This window comes from Galeopterus variegatus, unplaced genomic scaffold, assembly GCF_000696425.1.
Source record: "Galeopterus variegatus unplaced genomic scaffold, G_variegatus-3.0.2 Scaffold2649, whole genome shotgun sequence".
Lineage (NCBI taxonomy): Eukaryota > Metazoa > Chordata > Mammalia > Dermoptera > Cynocephalidae > Galeopterus > Galeopterus variegatus.
Window position 1 is genome coordinate 220385 of NW_007728760.1, and position 17117 is coordinate 237501.

Genomic DNA, 17117 nt, shown 5'->3' on the forward strand with positions numbered 1-17117 from the left:
ATCTGCCTCCCGGCAACAGGAGGTTTACCGGGGGTGGAGCCCCAGGTGCGGTGGAGTAACAATTGGCCCGGCCCACTTTTCCCTGTCTCCCGACGCTGGCCAGGGGCTCCCCACACCACCAGCCCCACCATAGAACCGTGGAGGGAGTGGGATGGGAGGCCGGCCCGCAGGCCCTGGAAGGCCCCGCGCCGGGTCAAGCAAGCGGCAAGGCTCAGTGAGGAGCCGATCCAGGTGAGGGAGGCAGACCTGGCCAAACCGGCCGGCTCTGCCCCCACCCGAGAAAATGGAGGCAGCCCTGGGGTCGGTGGCTGGTCATTATACGAAGTTATCGCCTCGTAAGCAGGGCTGGGCTGTGGGTCACTCACAGAGCTGGACAGTCCGGGCGGCTCTCTCTCCGTTTCCGCGTTGGTGTGGACCCCGTCTTTGGTCTCTGGCCTCTGCCGCCTGGGGCTGCTTACTCGGTCGGCGGCACAGCTCTGGCGCTCTCAGGAATCGAATCTTCTTTTGTGTTGGCCCTAAACTTCGAGTCTGTAGTTGCTTTTTTTACAGTTGTAGATTAGTTCTTCAAAGACTTATTCATTTTTTGTTGCTCTTGGAAATGCAGATAGCACTCTCGCAGCTCAGCGCACGCTTCTCAGGCTCACGCTGTCTTCTGGCGCCCCCTCTCCAGACCCGTCGCCATCTTAGAATCTACAGTCCATATTTCTGTCAGCATTCTGGTCACCCCCACTTATCTCCTGATATTTAAGTTATTCTCATTCTTTAAATTTGTAATCATCCTTGTGGATTTGTTTTCATTAGTTCTATACTTGCCAGATCTTTGTTTATTGTTGTCTTCACATACATTAGCCCAACACTACTTTTGTCAACTTCATGAAATTTTGCATCATGAAAGTGGACCATTTCACTTTGTAGATCCTTTGTGTTGTATTGACACTGAGTTGTCAGCTATTTATTATACTTAGTAATCGAGAAAAACACTGCATAATAAGGACAAAATTTAGTGACATATATCAGATACCCAAAATAAAAGTAACTTAAAGAGGATAAAATTTATTTTTCTATCATTTGAAAGAAGGTAGTCCTAGTTATCAGAGACCTGGCTTCATGTCATTCTCACAGTATATGTTTGTCCTTACATACCTTAACATTGAAATATTCAATCTAAATTATTGGGAATTCTTTCAGATGTCATTATGCTATCAAAGGAGCAGTCTTCTTTCCCCTAAAGTCTTTGCTCTTTATGTCTTTGGGTCTCTAAGAAGAACATTACCATGGGCTATCTTATATGGAGGGGAGAAGATGGAGTTGTTGTTTAATGGGTATAGTTTCTGTTTGGTGTGATGATAAACTTCAGAAATAGATAGCAGTGATGGCTATAACATTGTGAGTGTAATTAATGCCACTGAATTGTACACTAAAAAATGGTTAAAATGGCAACATATATGTGTGTCTATATATTACTACAATTAAAAAAGAAGAAACAGGGCCGGCCCAGTGGCGCACTGCTACAGTGCGCCGCTTGGGAGCGCGGCGGCGCTCCCGCCAAGGGTTCGGATCCCACATACAGACCGGTTCCCGCTCACTGGCTGAGTGAGATGCGGGGGCAACGCCGAGGGTTGCGATCCCGTTGCCGGTCCCGGTCCAGTACGGGCGCGACACTGAGGGTTGCGATCCGTTGCCGGACACGAAAAAAGACAAAAAGGAAAAAAAAAAAAAAAAGAAACGGGGCCGGCCCGGTGGCGCACTGCTACAGTGCGCCGCTGGGGAGCGCGGCGGCGCTCCCGCCAAGGGTTCGGATCCCACATACAGACCGGTTCCCGCTCACTGGCTGAGTGAGATGCGGGGGCAACGCCGAGGGTTGCGATCCCGTTGCCGGTCCCGGTCCAGTACGGGCGCGACACTGAGGGTTGCGATCCGTTGCCGGACACGAAAAAAGACAAAAAGGAAAAAAAAAAAAAAGAAGAAACAGATTATTCTTTTGATTATATTTTTTTGCAAAGCCATTAAGTGTTTGTAGAGTATTCTCACATGCATTCCATTTAAAAATTGACAGATTTCACTTCAACTAAGGTATTTATTGGTTTCATATTTCTTTCTCTGTTAGTTCCATGTTACATCTGAATAAAAAGTAGTTCAAATTTTCAAAAGATTTTTACTTCTTCCACAGCGAGTGTGGCCTGCTTCTCAGCGAGATGTATTGTATCTTTCTGCCATTAGAAAGATACCAGCATTGACTGAAAATGACCCTGAAACTTGGATAGTTTGTAATTTTTCTGTAGATCATGACAGTGCTCCTGTAAGTACAATGTATAAATGTATATAATCATACAATATAAAAGTAAATACACAATGCAGGGTAAAGGCAGTTAACACATACTACAAACACAGATACTTAATTTGATAATACTTCTTACATTTTTTTTATGCTTGGAACAGTATAGCCCATTTGTTGTCTGAGGGCAATACTTATGGCTCTGAACATCCTATCAGGGCTATTTTCCTTTCTTTCTAAGGTTTGGTGAAACAGAGCTGAATGGGTAGTATATGTAGGCTACTTCCCACTGTTATCTCTCAAGCTATTATCAACTATTGACAAAATTTCTATAGTTTCTACCTCAATTTAGCTCTACTTACTACTTAAGAGGAAGGGAAAGCCTGGAATCATATGTTATTATAGCTTATATATCATATATCCCATATGTTAACATATAGCTTAGCATATGTTATTTATTGGTGCTTGTAAGATTTTGTTGGAGATTTTGATAAGAGTTAAATTTTTTTGGTTAACCTAATGTAGTAGTAAACCAGCAGAGATTATGTAATACCCTATATCTAGTATATTGGTGCTTTGTTTTTGTTTTGTTTTGGCAGCTAAACAATCGATGTGTCCGTGCCAAGATAAATATTGCTATGATCTGTCAAACCTTGGTAAGCCCACCAGAAGGAAACCAGGAGATTAGCAGGGACAACATTCTGTGCAAGATTACATATGTAGCTAATGGTATGTATTTGTGTTTGTTTTTGCTATTTGATAATATGGATGTTCTTGATTCTGAGCTACATTATAACTGACAGTTTGGACAAATGCCTTTTTAGTTCTTATCCTTTAGATTACTAATTTTTAATTTGGAGAGATGTATATGAGAATTATATGGGAAACTTTGAAAATTCACATGCCTAAATTTCACCCTAGAACTACCAGTGTATGAGAATTTCTGAAGCTGAGGCTGGATAGGTATATTCTAAAACTTCCATCTCTAGGACACTGTCATATATCCTTGGTTTTATGAACCATTTTATTAGATAGTTGCCTAATAGAATGTATCTATAGTTAGGATTATAAGCAACAGTGGGAAAGGAAATTAACAGTTCTTTTTCTTATTGTCAGGCTTTTTCTTTTTTGAATTATTGCTCTCCTAGTCCTTATTAGTTTCTAGTCACATACTTATTTCTCTTTGGCATGCTGCTGGACATGCTTTTTGGCATGCTTTTTCATTGTTTGCTTTGGTTTCTTGCTACACGCATCTTATACCCATGGTAATTAGTGCAGTCTCTCTAATCAAGTATGCGAACCTTCTTCTTCATGTAGGGTCATAACTGCTAGTACAGGGTGAGCATCCCTAATCCAAAAATCTGAAATCCAAAATGCTCCAAAAACTTTTTGAGCACCAACATGACACTCAAAGGAAATGCTCATTGGAACATTTTGGATTTTGGATTTTTAGATTAGGGATGTTCAATCAGTATGTATTCTGCAAATATTCCAAAACCCCAAAACACTCCAAAACACTTCTTTTTTTTTTTTTTTTCTCCTTTTTGTCCTTTTTTTTACTGACCGGTAACGGGATCGCAACCCTCAGTGTCGCGCCCATACCGGGGACCGGCAACGGGATCGCAACCCTTCGTGGTGCTTGCACCTGCACCACGCTCAGCCAGTGAGCGGGAACCGGTCTCCACATGGGATCCGAACCCTTGGGAGTGCCGCCGCGCTCCCAAGCGGCGCACTCTCCAGTGCGCCACCGGGCCGGCCCAATCCAAAACACTTCTGATCCCAAGCATTTCAGATAAGGGTTCTCAACCTGCATATTTAAAGAAACAGTTGTACCTAAGTAAGTTACTATTTAATTATAGTAGAGTTGATGAATAAATCTGCCCTAAATAACCTAAAGTGTTGCTATATTAATATTAGCATGTAGTTTAGGGAACAAAAAACATTTTAGAAAGGTAATAAATGCTTTTTTATTACTACGTGATCATGTCTGATGGTTAGTTTTAAGGAATTAAATGGTCAAGACTTGAAGAGATGCTAACAGTTCCAACATGAGGAATTTTTAAAAAGCAAAGGATCCCCTTACTAGCCAGCCGCCAAAAAAAAAGCAAAGAAACAAATTAAGTGCACATGCATTTGGAGAATTATATCTTAATTGGTTTTAATTTTCCTTTAACTTGCAGTGAACCCTGGAGGATGGGCACCAGCCTCAGTATTAAGGGCAGTGGCAAAGCGAGAGTATCCTAAATTTCTAAAACGTTTTACTTCTTACGTCCAAGAAAAAACTGCAGGAAAACCTATTCTGTTCTAGTATTCACAGGTACTGGAAGATATATTTTATCCTTTTTTTTTAACTTTGACTAGTATGATTCTGGAAATATTAAATTTTAGTTAGTTGTTGAAAAGTAGTTGCTGTGTTTTATAACATTTCCAGATAGAGAATTGTAGTTTATAGCCTTTAAAACTTATTTTTTCATTGTTTATGTTTTCTGTGAATGCTTATTTAAAGAAATTTCAACGTTTAAAAACTGTAGAACTTCAGAAGTGCAAATTCCATGTATTCTTTCCTTTCCCAGAAACTATTGTTTTTGGTGTATATTCTTTCAGACTTTTCTTTGTATGTACTGATATATATTTTTAAGTGTTAAAAAAAAAGTTTATTCTATACTTATTGTTATGCAGCTTGCTTTTTTCGCTTAACAATGACTATCATTCCGTATAAAGATATGAGACATATAAAGCCATCTCATTCTTTTAACATCTGTTATGTGAATGTTGCAGAATTTATTAACCAGTCCCATGTTAATATCTGGGTCGATTCCGCATTTTTACTGTCAAGCAATACTATACTGAACATCTTTATGCAAGGAGCTGGAATCTTTAATCTTTTTTAGTAAGTGATACATAAACACGGTTCAAAAGTCAAAAGTATAAAAAAAGGTTTACAGTGAAATTTACCCCCAGCACCTCATTCACCCAATTTTGCCCACCAAAAATATATATATAATTATATGCTGTGTGATACTATGTATATATTATGTATATATGTAATATATATATATATATATATGTATAGTATTATATATTCTATTACTAGTTTCTTGTATATCTTTTCAGAGATTTTTTTTAATACCTGAACAAAAAAATACAAGTCGTATAGTATTATATATTCTATAACTAGTTTCTTGTATATCTTTTCAGAGATTTTTTTTAATACCTGAACAAAAAAATACAAGTCTGTTTCCCCACACATATACTTTTTTTGTTGTTAAAGAAAAGATAGCATGCTGTATACACTGTTCTGCATCTTATACTTGCACTATTTTATCTTGAAGGTTTTTTGTATTGGTAAGGACTTTTTTATTCTTTTTATGTAGCTATCCAGTATCCCATCGTATGGATATGCATAATTTATCTAACCAGTTCTGCACTGGTAGATAATAAAGTTGATATTAAAGTGTGGCCCTGCTAGGAGTTTGTGCATTTGTAATTTAGATATTGCCTTCCATAGAGGTTTTATTAATTTACCATCTAACCAGCAGTAATGGATCGGAGTGCCTGTTTCCCCATACTTTCTCACAACATGTGTGAGACTTGACCAGAGAAAAATAGTCTTTCAGTGTAGTTTTAATTGTATTTCTCTTATTATGAGTGAGCTTGAGCGTGTTTTGGTCCATTTGAGAACCATTTGTATAATTCTATTTCTGTGAACTCTGTTGTATGTTAACATTTAAAATAGTAAATATTATTAATTATGATACACAAGCAGTAAGTATATATGAATATCCTCTCATTCTCGCCTACATTCGATGTTAAATTGTTTGCTAAGAAATTTATATACGTAAGTCAATTTCTTTAGCTAAAAATAATATAGTCAATAACTATATAATGGTGTATTTTTAATTATCTGATTTCTAATGCTGTTTATAGTATGTCTTTCTTTAAAGAAGACACACTCACACAGAAAGGCTAAATTTATTGCCAGATACTAACAAGGGTTATTGCATTGATGTCTTAGATATTTAGCTATTCCCAGGAAAAAGGTTACCTGAAAATATTAAACAGTTTCTGATCTTACTTTACCTGAATGGTCAGTGTTTTGGAATACAGACTTACCTTTCAGGGATTCCTTCTCTTCAAGCACAAGTGCACTGACCATTTTTAGATTATCTTGTACTTTGGAATTGTTATAGCTAAATCTGGATATACTGCTTCTTATTGATTCTGTCTCTGTGCTATATTTATCAAATAAACCAGTAAACTGATGGCATGTGATGGCAGCAGGCTTATCACCTTACTCAGCTCTGTCTCTCTCACCGCAGCCTTAAGGTTTCTAAAGCATTGCTATTTCACTCTAACTAAGACCAAGCATACAGCTGTGTCTGCCTTCTCTCTTCTTCACCTTGACTTTGCTGAATAGGCCTCCCTCTTGACATGTTATGCTCACTTTGTTACCAGAGCAGCTCAGATACTGAACTAGTAAGGCAGAAAATAGAACCTTATATTAAACAAGAGAAATCAGAATGCAGTTGTAAATAAAAGATACTTTCAACTATGCTTGAGAAGAATAGTTTTTTTAAACATCTGAATGATACATGCTAGGATAGTAACAGCAGTTATCTCTAGATTGTTGGACTTTTCCAACAACTGTTTGGAGCAGTGTCTATTGACAGTGTATGCATGTGTGTGTGCGTGCACATTTTTTATTTGTGGACCTAGGAGGGAGGGAGTTGAAATCCTTTTTCAAAAATTCATTCCTGGGGAAGGAGGTAGCATTGTTTGGGGACATGTGTGTATGTGTGCAAAGATATAACTGAAAAGATTCCCTGGCCAAAATTCAGTTCTGGCCTTTTGAGTCCAGGTTGAGTCTGTTTGTGACAGAGATCCAAATTCAAACCTTAACATGTGGTGAAAATCTTTGTTAAACCAAAGTGACACTTTTTTCACAATATTTATGGAAGATGTATGTATGAAAGTAGATCCTAGCATTGAAACCCTAGGAAAGCTAACATTCTTAATTTTGATAATGGAGAGATAGTAACTTCCAATAGGTGTGTATTCTCTTTAGAGAAGTTTTATAAAGAGTCAATGAGGTCCATAGATGTTTAAAACAGTCAAAACTCTTAAACTCATTTGACCTAGGGTCTGAGCGTGTTTGTTATTTAATCTCTCTCATAGCTTGAATACATTTTCAAAATTCTTGATAATTGGTATTGTATGACATAATTTTTATTGAAACCTAAGAGGAAGGAAATACCAGTTTGTAGGCCAAAAATCCAGAGACCTCTGGTTGATTCCCTCTTTGCTTACTTATAGCATATTGCCCTTTAATTTTTTCTAACTTTCAAAAGATTCCTTATTCCTTTTATTCCTTGCTGATGGGATAAGTTTCAAAAATATAAGGTTAATAATTTTACATTCCTAAATATGAAAATTCTTAAAAGATCAATTTTTATAGAGATTCTGTGTATTCCATGAATTTAGAGGGTGGAAGTAATCTGTTCTGGTAGTTTTGTGATGCTAGTAATATATTGCTAAGTTTTTTATTTGTCATTTTCTTTCCCACAGTGACTGAAGCAAGGCTGTTGGGACATTCCATGTTGGAGGAAAAAAAATTAAATGCTCTAAATTGGAACATAGGATCTATAGCCTTCTCTGGCCCAAGACCTTGGTCTTGTGTGCAAAGATGAAGAAATATTGCAATAGCAAAGCTGAACCTCCAACACTTGCTGTCTCCTGCTAGATCTTCTCGCTCAGCACATAACTATAAGTACATGTAAAATTACATGTATATGGCTATATTTTTATTTGCTTGCTCCTAGAAGAGAAAAAAAATCAACTTTGAAACACAACTAGGAATTGATGCTTTAATTTTTGGAAACTTTTTCAGAATTTTTAATTTACTATGGTCCGGCCTAAGATCCTCGGTTGAATCAGGTTTTGTGCAGAAAAGAAAAGCACAAAAGTTGACTGCACATGGGGCATATGCTTTCTGTGCACCAGATATCTGGATGGGGTTCTTTTTTCAGGCCTACTGTCAAATATATGTCTAGAATTTTTTGACTTTTTTGCTTTGTATTATCATAGAATTCATTGCTGCTGATTTCTATAATGATTCATGTTGTCATATAAGTGTCTCTTAATCACTGAGGGCTGTCAATAACCTGTGATTTCGCCTTTTCTGTAGTCTTTCTCCCATGAAGAACCTTGGTTCTGATGGAGAAAGAGTGAAAAGCTTTATTCCGCCCCCCCAGATAACTTTATATTTCTATTATATTTTTTAGTTGTGTACTATGTGCTACAGATATTTTTCAGTTTGTTACAAACACAATTTGGTAATTCCTAAATTGGTTCTGCCTGCTTCCAAACAGAAAGTCTGTACAAATCTCGTGGGTATAGACTACTTCCTGGTAAATGGTCAGGATAAAATGAGCTCATGTTTTCCTAAAATTTGTGAGAGAATATACGGTATTGCTTGTTAAAGCAAATCAAATTGTTTGACATTTGATTCAATATTTCTAGTATTCAGTAATAGGTATGTTTGTTAGTTCTTCTAGTTTGGGTCAGTTTAAAAGATATGTTGCAAAGTATTCATAGAAAATGTGACCAATGCTCCTATTTGCCTCTTGATCAGAAACTTCAGCAGAGCAGTAAAGGATTCTACCTAATTCAAACTGGAATGTTTTCCTTAGTTGCTATAAGAACTTAAAAATATAAAATGCCTTTTTTAGTTGTAGTCCTCTGTGAAACACCTTGAAGCATGGAGTTGAGGCAAGGAGTGGTACTCGTTGAAGTAGAAATGACTGCCCACTTCAAAATCTTTATTGTGTTTACACACAAATGTATTTATGTAAATCAGAGGCATTCTGTAGATACTTTGCTGACTTATCTGTGTAGAAACACTGAAATCAGACCCATTTTGTAAAGCAGAAAGTCATGTCACTTAGAACATGTCCTGTATATATTCCAAACATGGTAGTGGAGTCTTAATGATAAATGCAAGATGATAATTTAATGATGGGATTAGTCTGATCACTTAATATGCACAATCCTGGAAGTGAATTACTTGCATCAGATATAGTGATATTTATTATTCTGTACAGAGAGAAGAATACATATAAAACATATGCTTACATTACATGCACGCAGATTCATGCTCCATAAATCTTTTCTGTTTTTTAATTTACCTTTCTCTAAATGATGTGCATGGAATATGCCTTATTACAGAAAAATGCTGTTCATAATTTGACTACGTGGAAAAGTGCCTATATGGTGGTAATGCTAGTAAGGCAAGTAAGACAAATTATCATATCAGTTTACTACATCACCAGTTAACATTTTATATTGTGATGTTTAAAAAAGAAAGAAAAAGTTTATACCTCAAATGTGTATTTTATTTTACAATCAGCTGTGGGGTGGGGATGGGAAAATGGGAGGGTTGGGGAGGGAAGGTGTATTCAACATAGCCACAGATGGGAATCTTCAAAAAAAATTCTGTATGCCCACTATAAATGTTTCTCTTTTTGCCATTTCTGGTAACTATCATGAACATAGACAAGTAACTATTTCATAATTAAATTGAATAGCTTTATTTTACAGAGGTATGGAAAATTTACAAAGCAGTATCTAAATCCTAGTAATCATTAGTTACATTTACACTAAATGTGATGATATACTTTTGCAATTTATTCTGTAAATAAAATGATTACACTAAAAATATTTGTATTAAAAAAAGAAGAGAAAGGATACATTTTACTTTTAGATAACTGCACTAGTACTTCACTAGAGTTAATCCCACCCAATCACATTTGGAAATGAATTGGGGAATATGGAAAGAGGTCAAAATTTGGAGAGATACTGGCCTTTTAAACAATATTCAGACCCTTTAGAATTATTTTAATTGGCTAATCCTACATACTGAATACTTGTGATATTTTCTGATCCATAGATATTTTTCCCCAAAGGAAAAAAAAAAAAAAAAAACACTTTACTCTCCTAAAAATATTGGTGATGGGGATTTCTCCGAGTGCCCACTGTACAGGATGAGATAGCACACCATGTTTCACCGGGAAGCCAGGACTCCCGATGTTGAGGTGAAGGATGACCATTGCGGCACTTCATTTGGGATTGCCGCAGGGGCAGCCAGACCGGTGATGGGGAGACAGCGGCCAGGGAAGTGTAAGAAGGCAGAATAAGGAAAAGAAGGAATGGGTTTCCCGTCTGTTCAATTTCATCAGCTAATTTGTACTCCTATACAACATCAGTGTCAGTTGCTATTGAGAAAATTTTAGTTGGGCTGAGCTGGTTCTCTTGTGAAATTGTGCTGGTTATCTTTAAGCTTCTCAGTTGTTTGTCCAATTAAACACTTCACCAGTATTTAGTCCGAGTTGTGCAGACAATGTATTTGGATTACTGTCATTGTTCATCTACTGACTCGAAACATAATCATTTTAAAGTACCTTGGGAGTGTGTAGAGTGTTAACTATTCTATAATAGCTTTATGATCCTGATGATGTTTTTTAAAAATAATAAAGTTGGATCTTCCATGTTACAATCACAAAATTAAAACCAGTATTTAAAGTGGAAAAGTATTAAAATATTATGGACAAATGTACTTGCTTGATTTGTTTTCCTTAATCCAAAGACAGTTTCCCTGTGTAATTCTTTGAGTAGTTAAAAGTTTGAAATATTCCAATTTAGTGTTTTCAAACCATAGGTTGCAACCCATTTAGGGATCAAGAAAACTCATTGTGAGTTGCAATCTAAATTTCTTTTTAACAAAATAGAACAGGATGGAATGTATCAAGTATGGGGCATGTAATAAAAGTAAATATTTTGTGACTTTTTGTCAGATGTATGATGTATGTGTAGTGGGTTACAATTTAAAATTAATTTCTCACTGTGGATCATGTCCAAAAGTTTTAAAGGATTGCTAGAGTGAAGCCATGTCCACTCGGGTATTTCTAAAATGGAAGAACAGTGCCAGTGAGTCGTACACATTTAATTTGTAATTCTGCTGCATGCACTTAGCCATAAATAAGTAATCTCTTTATTTAAATAATATGGTCAGTTCCATTTCTACTCAGGGAATTTATCTTCTAGAACGACCATGAGATGGGAAGTGTGGGTTTGCAGTTCACTAACTCAGTGAGTTCATCCATGGTTGTATTGATAGGTACTGAGCATATTTCTTTCCTGGTGTTCAAAGATACGTACCGTCCAAACAATGTGACCAGTAAACAGGCCAGCTACTTAATCTGTGGAATGCTGGAGGGGAAATCTGGCTGTTGTGTTGGATTTATTTACAGAGAAATAGTATGTTGTCCATGTTCTTGTGGGTTTTTCAAGAGCAGTTTTAACTATATGCAGTTTTTGCCTTAGGCTGAACTTTGGAATATAACCTGCAAGTAAAGTGTAGTTCTAACTACTGATTTCAAATTGGGTTGTTTTTATAGCATCTCCAGGTTTTCTTGCCATTGTTTAGGCTTGATTACAGTAGGGCTCGTATTGTCTAAGAATCAAAACAAGTTTTCTATGAAGCTTCCACCTCTGTATACTTTGAATAGCCGCACACAAATTCAGAAATACATTTGGCCTCTTCATTCTCTTCTCTTCCATAGAATTCTGTGTTTAGTCCTAGAACAAATCTTAAGCATCTTTGAAGTTATTAAAAGGTGCCCAACCAGGATTTTCTTATCACCTGGGCTGTATGATTGTTGAGGTGCTGAAAGAGTTTGTCTCCACCGGGACCAGGCACTCTGTGTGCTTTTTCTGAATTCTCCCCCCTTCAGTCAGAATCCAAAATCTACTTCAGGGTCCCAACTTCTGACCTTTATTACACCAGTACCGTAAACTCTTCTTTCTCAGTTCTATTGTGCTTTCCCTTCATACTTGGATTACATAACTACTGTGACATCACTTATTGTATTAGGCTAGCAGCTATCCTAATATGCTGGATCCTGGCTCGTCAGCCTAATTGGCCTTTAGGTCTCCCAGAACAGAGTTCCATCTAAAGTCAGAGCACAATTTCAGTAATGTATGTCTGAAGCAACAAAAAATGGATAGGTTTTGAAAAGGAGCAAATGGAGCTGGAGAGGCGGAAGGATTTTTAATTCCAATAAGAAGGTGCACATTTGAAAACAAGGGATACATGGAGGAGGGGGGATGTTAAGTACAAAAGGATGAGATCCAGGAAGAAGAAGACCATTATCTTCTTTCCCCTAGGATGTAAGCTTCATAAAGAGATGCCATACCTCCCTGTCAGGAATAGTGGCAGATGAGCAAAGAAACACAGGGAAGCAAATGCTGTGGCAGTGCACAGGGGGTCTGAGCTGCAGAGGGTGAAGCAGTCAGCTCTGTGCTGCTGAGGAGAGACGATGAAAAGGGGGACAACTGGCTGGGCCGCTTCTACTGAGGATACGGGTAGTGCTCTATAGAAGGTACTAGGCTGTTCCTGAGATTAGATACGTAAGATTCATGTCACAACCACTAGAAAAATACCTCATGTTTCCATCTTCGGATGATAGAGTGTGTGCGTGTGCGTGTGTGTGTTGTGTCCCACGTTGGGGGGGAAGATGAACAGCAGGATAAAGCAGAACCAGGCCAAATTTAGGCAACATTAAAAAGGGGTCAGCAACATGTAAATGAGACATGCTATCTTACATCCAAAGTTTTAAATTATATCCTGTTATAAAGAGAGAGAGGGTTAATTTTCATTGAACTTATAAAAATAGCCACATTGCCATAATAATTATAAGGATACTTAAAGTTATTAAATTTCGGGGGGGATCAAATAGGGAGAAAACAAATGCTTTTACTTCTGTTTTAAATGACATATTACCAAACTGTTGTTAGTTATAGATAGCTTAAGAGGAAGTTTTCTTACATTTGGAAAACATTAGAAGAACCTTATTTTAAAATAAGGAAATTATAAAACCCCATAATACTTTTTAATTAGTTTACCAATTAACTTTTGTTGTTTTGACCTTTGTGAACAATTTCACAAACCCATCAGTTTCTTCATTAGAATCATGGAACCTCAGTTTAAAGCAATGAAGTCAAAGTTTTTCAGGAAACTGTACCTATCAGAGTCTTTTTATGAAATATTTGAAAATATGACATTTTAAAATTATAATTAAACCAAGATTATGACCAGTGCATTTATATCAAGACACAAATATTTAAGAAACTTACAAGATTTTGGAACACATATACATAACATCTTCAGTACTGACAATGCTTTCCCATATAGTCTAATTTACTAAACAAGCCAATTAGTTCTGATACATCTTTTATATATCCTTTGAGAAATTCCAGGGCCCTTGGAATTCCTCAAAGTTATTCTAAACCAAAAAGGTTGGGCTTATGATTTGGGGAAGCTTTGTCAAGTAACAAAAGGCTTAAAACATTTAGTTGAATAAAATCATAAACTATTACAAAAATAAAACCAGAGTGACAAAGGGTTTCAAAGGTAGAGAGCACAAGAGATTATCATGAAGTAAGTTTCTTAAACCAGTTATCTAACAGGCAAAGAAAACCTTTTACAATTTTGTATTGAGAGCAGTCAAGTGAAAAGACCTCTAGTAATCCGGTTTGATTAGTAAACCCAGGCAATGATGTGTGCTGATAAGAACATTTTTAATACATTCAGGTTAGTAAACAGGCATCCATTTATCAGAGCAAATTATACAAAGCCCAGTTTGAGATTTAGATTTACTAAATACGTATTTATGGTTTCCCAGCCAAAAACTTCTGGAGTATTAATGTTAACCAGGGCCTATGCGATATTTGGCATACGTTTCTTTTTACTAGCCATTTCAGGTCCCAGGTTTCCATGTGGCATTGTCTAAAAGATATCGTTTCTCCCAGCATGGCCAGGAGGCAGAGCTGAAATAGCAAGGAGACATATTGACCTACAGGCAAATTTAGGTGAAAGGTTTAAATCAAATTTTGAAAATATATTTATCAAAACTTTAGAAAATTTAAGTCACGTGAACCTGAAAAGTATACTTATTTAATGAGCATGCGTTAATTATAAGCCAATTTGGTACCTTGCACATAAAACGATTACACATACAGACATGAACATACAGGTTACACATGCATATATGCAGATGATTGTGTGTGTGTGTTTGTGTGTAGAGAATAAATACACTCCTTCACAAAATACATAGAGCTAGACAGGCCTTAGAAGCCAGCTAACCCAGCTCTCATTTTACAAATAAAGGAACTGAGTACAAGAGAGAAGTCTCACAGCTAGTGGCAGAGCAAGGACTGGCATGGAGGTCTCTGTACTCCCAGTTCCCTCAACACGGCCTTCCTCTTCCTGTTGTAAATAACCGTTATTTTTTTGGCATACATTAACTTACTGTGGCAGTCATGTAACAAACATTGAGAACCCTAATGTAAGGTCCCTTTTCTCAAGGTAATGAGGAAAGAGACACGGTCCTTGCCTTCAAGAGGCCTCGGTCTGAAGGAAGATGGGCACAGTTTACCACTGGAATATAGAATAAACGATATTCAACTTTTATTCAAATATATTATCATTTAAATTTTTTATTGGATAATGTACCTAATTCAATATAGTTTATCAAGAAATACACATTTATTGGAGGTGTTGTGTCCAAAACACTTTCTGATGGAGTGGTCAAGGTTTTGATTCTTCTGGCCTAAATAGGCACTGTCTAGAGCAAGTTAAAGATGGGCTTTTCCCCCAAGAGCTTTCCATTTAAAATTGCAATTATCCTGGCTATACCAGCAAGTCAATTTTAGGCTTTGGATACTTCACAAGGATTGTGCATTCCGATCTGTTGAAGGAAGCATGGCCCAAGAAAGATGAGCTGCTTGGAGTATATTTTGCTATTAACAAGTAATGAAAATTTCAGAATGAGAGCTCTCTAGCTTATGCCCTAGATCAGAAGAGATGGAAGCAGGAAATGTACCAAAGCTTGATGGTTTCACTGTAAGAGCCCTTTGAGGCTACAGCCCAAATCTGCACTGTGAAATGGGCAGGAAGGTATAGAGGCTTCTCAGCTATCTTCTGTGTGAGCTTCAGGACAAGAGAGCTAGGGAGTGAGGGTCTTCCATCACACATCATGCTAACATTTTGGATTCGCTTTATTGTGCCCAAGCTGAGTGGAGACTGAGACAGAATTGCTCTTAACCGTCCCCCGACTGCCACCCCATCCACTAAAACATTTACTGTTTCAAATTTACGAGTGATAAGAAAGCAAAGGAGTTCCACGATCACAGGCTGGATGACTACAGCCCTTCTGTGTTGGATCACTTACTGATGCTTTCTCACCAGATTTTCTCGACAAAACACGAGGTGCCTGTGTGCTTTGTTAGCAATGGCACTGGCACCCCCGTTCCCTTAGGCTTGCTGCCAACTGGCTGTTAAATGAGCTTCTTGCCTGAGTAACGCTGCTCCAGTGCTCCAATCCCGAGAAGTTACAGCACAAAGGAGACAAACTTTGGGGCAACAGGGAAGGTGGGGTGATGGTGAGTGAACAGTGGTACCTTCTCTTTTTGTTTTTTTTTTGGTTTTTTATGTCCTTTTTGAGACCGGCCGCACCGCGCTCAGCCAGTGAGTGCTATGAGCGCACAGGCCATCCCTATATAGGATCCGAACCCGCGGCAGGAGCGCTGCTACACTCCCAGCACCACACTCTCCCGAGTGCGCCACGGGCTCGGCCCGGTACCTTCTCTTTTTGGTTTTGCTCTCCACTGTCTTCTTTGGCCCTTTGGGAGAGAGTGCAGGGAACAAGGGGGGAGGATGGGGAGGGGATTATGTGGCTGAATGTCTTTCTCTGGGGCAGTCACTTCACATGTTGAAGATGCAGAGACCTTCAGTGTTCAGGGGCGAGAGAGGGGCCCGGGAACACCAAATCCAAATAACATACTCTAGTTGGTTAGTTGTTACATCACTCTAGGATTAAGTTTTTATTAATCAGTACTTGGTCTCTCTATGGGTGTTTTCCAACTTTGTGCTTCTGAATAAACACAATTTTCTAATACTTACCATTCACATCAAATTCAAATCTAGAAAGCAGCAGCAGCAGCTGTTTTTGGCAGAACTGCCAAAGTTCTGACCACACCCACCCTAGACCAAGAGTAGCAGAAATCCCGGGAGTAGGGCCCAGCCATCTGTTTTAACTGGTCACTTAGGTGTGAGAACCACTGTTAGAGCACCCTAGCATTCTCCCTAACTCACTCCAGCTGCCAGCATGAGGCTGTCTTCCACTGGCCTTAGGAAGCAGCTGTCAGAAAAGTCATGTGCTGACACGAGTGCCCATACCTCCTACAACAGCTTTCAAACTTGCTCAAGAGGGAAAAAGGGAGCGGAGTGGGCAGGCGTTCCATGTATACCACAATGAAAAAGCGAGTCGGTTAACTTAAAACACACTAGAAACTAAATCATTTGCCATCTTCTCTTGGCTTCCAGTGTAGAGGTTACCCATTATTTTTGCTAACTAGGCAAAGAGTTTGTTATTAATGAACTCTAGCCTTGTCCAGCACAGAAAGAGCATAGTTTGAGAAACACTTGTCTTGGAAAAAATCTCCAGTCAACTTACTGCTCTTACTTCAACCTCCTGTACACAGCAGATTGGTATTGATCTGTTTTGCTGCTGTGTCCTCTTGTTTGAGCTCAGACCCTTCAGTGTAAGATGTTCCCTTTAACTCTGTTTCATCGTCTAAGATGAGGACACAGTCCTGCCACATGTATCTCTCACTGCTCATCAAATCCCCCAAGCAAAAAGTGGGTTTGAAAATCCTTTACTCTCTTCTGTCCAGTCTGCTGTTCTGGAGTGGGCTGGCCATACAGGTGATCACAGGTCATTTCAGG

At 38.1% G+C, this 17117-nt stretch overlaps 1 protein-coding gene across 2 annotated transcripts in view; it reads left to right on the forward strand.

Moving 5' to 3' along the window:
• The window catches only part of COL4A3BP (collagen, type IV, alpha 3 (Goodpasture antigen) binding protein), a 144489-nt gene extending 136368 nt beyond the window's left edge, over positions 1 to 8121 (forward strand). For both annotated transcript variants that reach the window (XM_008582502.1, XM_008582503.1), the window contains 4 exons: positions 2171 to 2299; positions 2875 to 3004; positions 4456 to 4592; positions 7841 to 8121. In XM_008582502.1, coding sequence (XP_008580724.1) covers positions 2171 to 2299; positions 2875 to 3004; positions 4456 to 4583 — 387 coding nt within the window. In that variant the 3' untranslated portion in view covers positions 4584 to 4592; positions 7841 to 8121. The remainder of the gene's footprint in view (positions 1 to 2170; positions 2300 to 2874; positions 3005 to 4455; positions 4593 to 7840) is intronic.
• The last annotated feature ends 8996 nt before the right edge of the window (positions 8122 to 17117 follow it).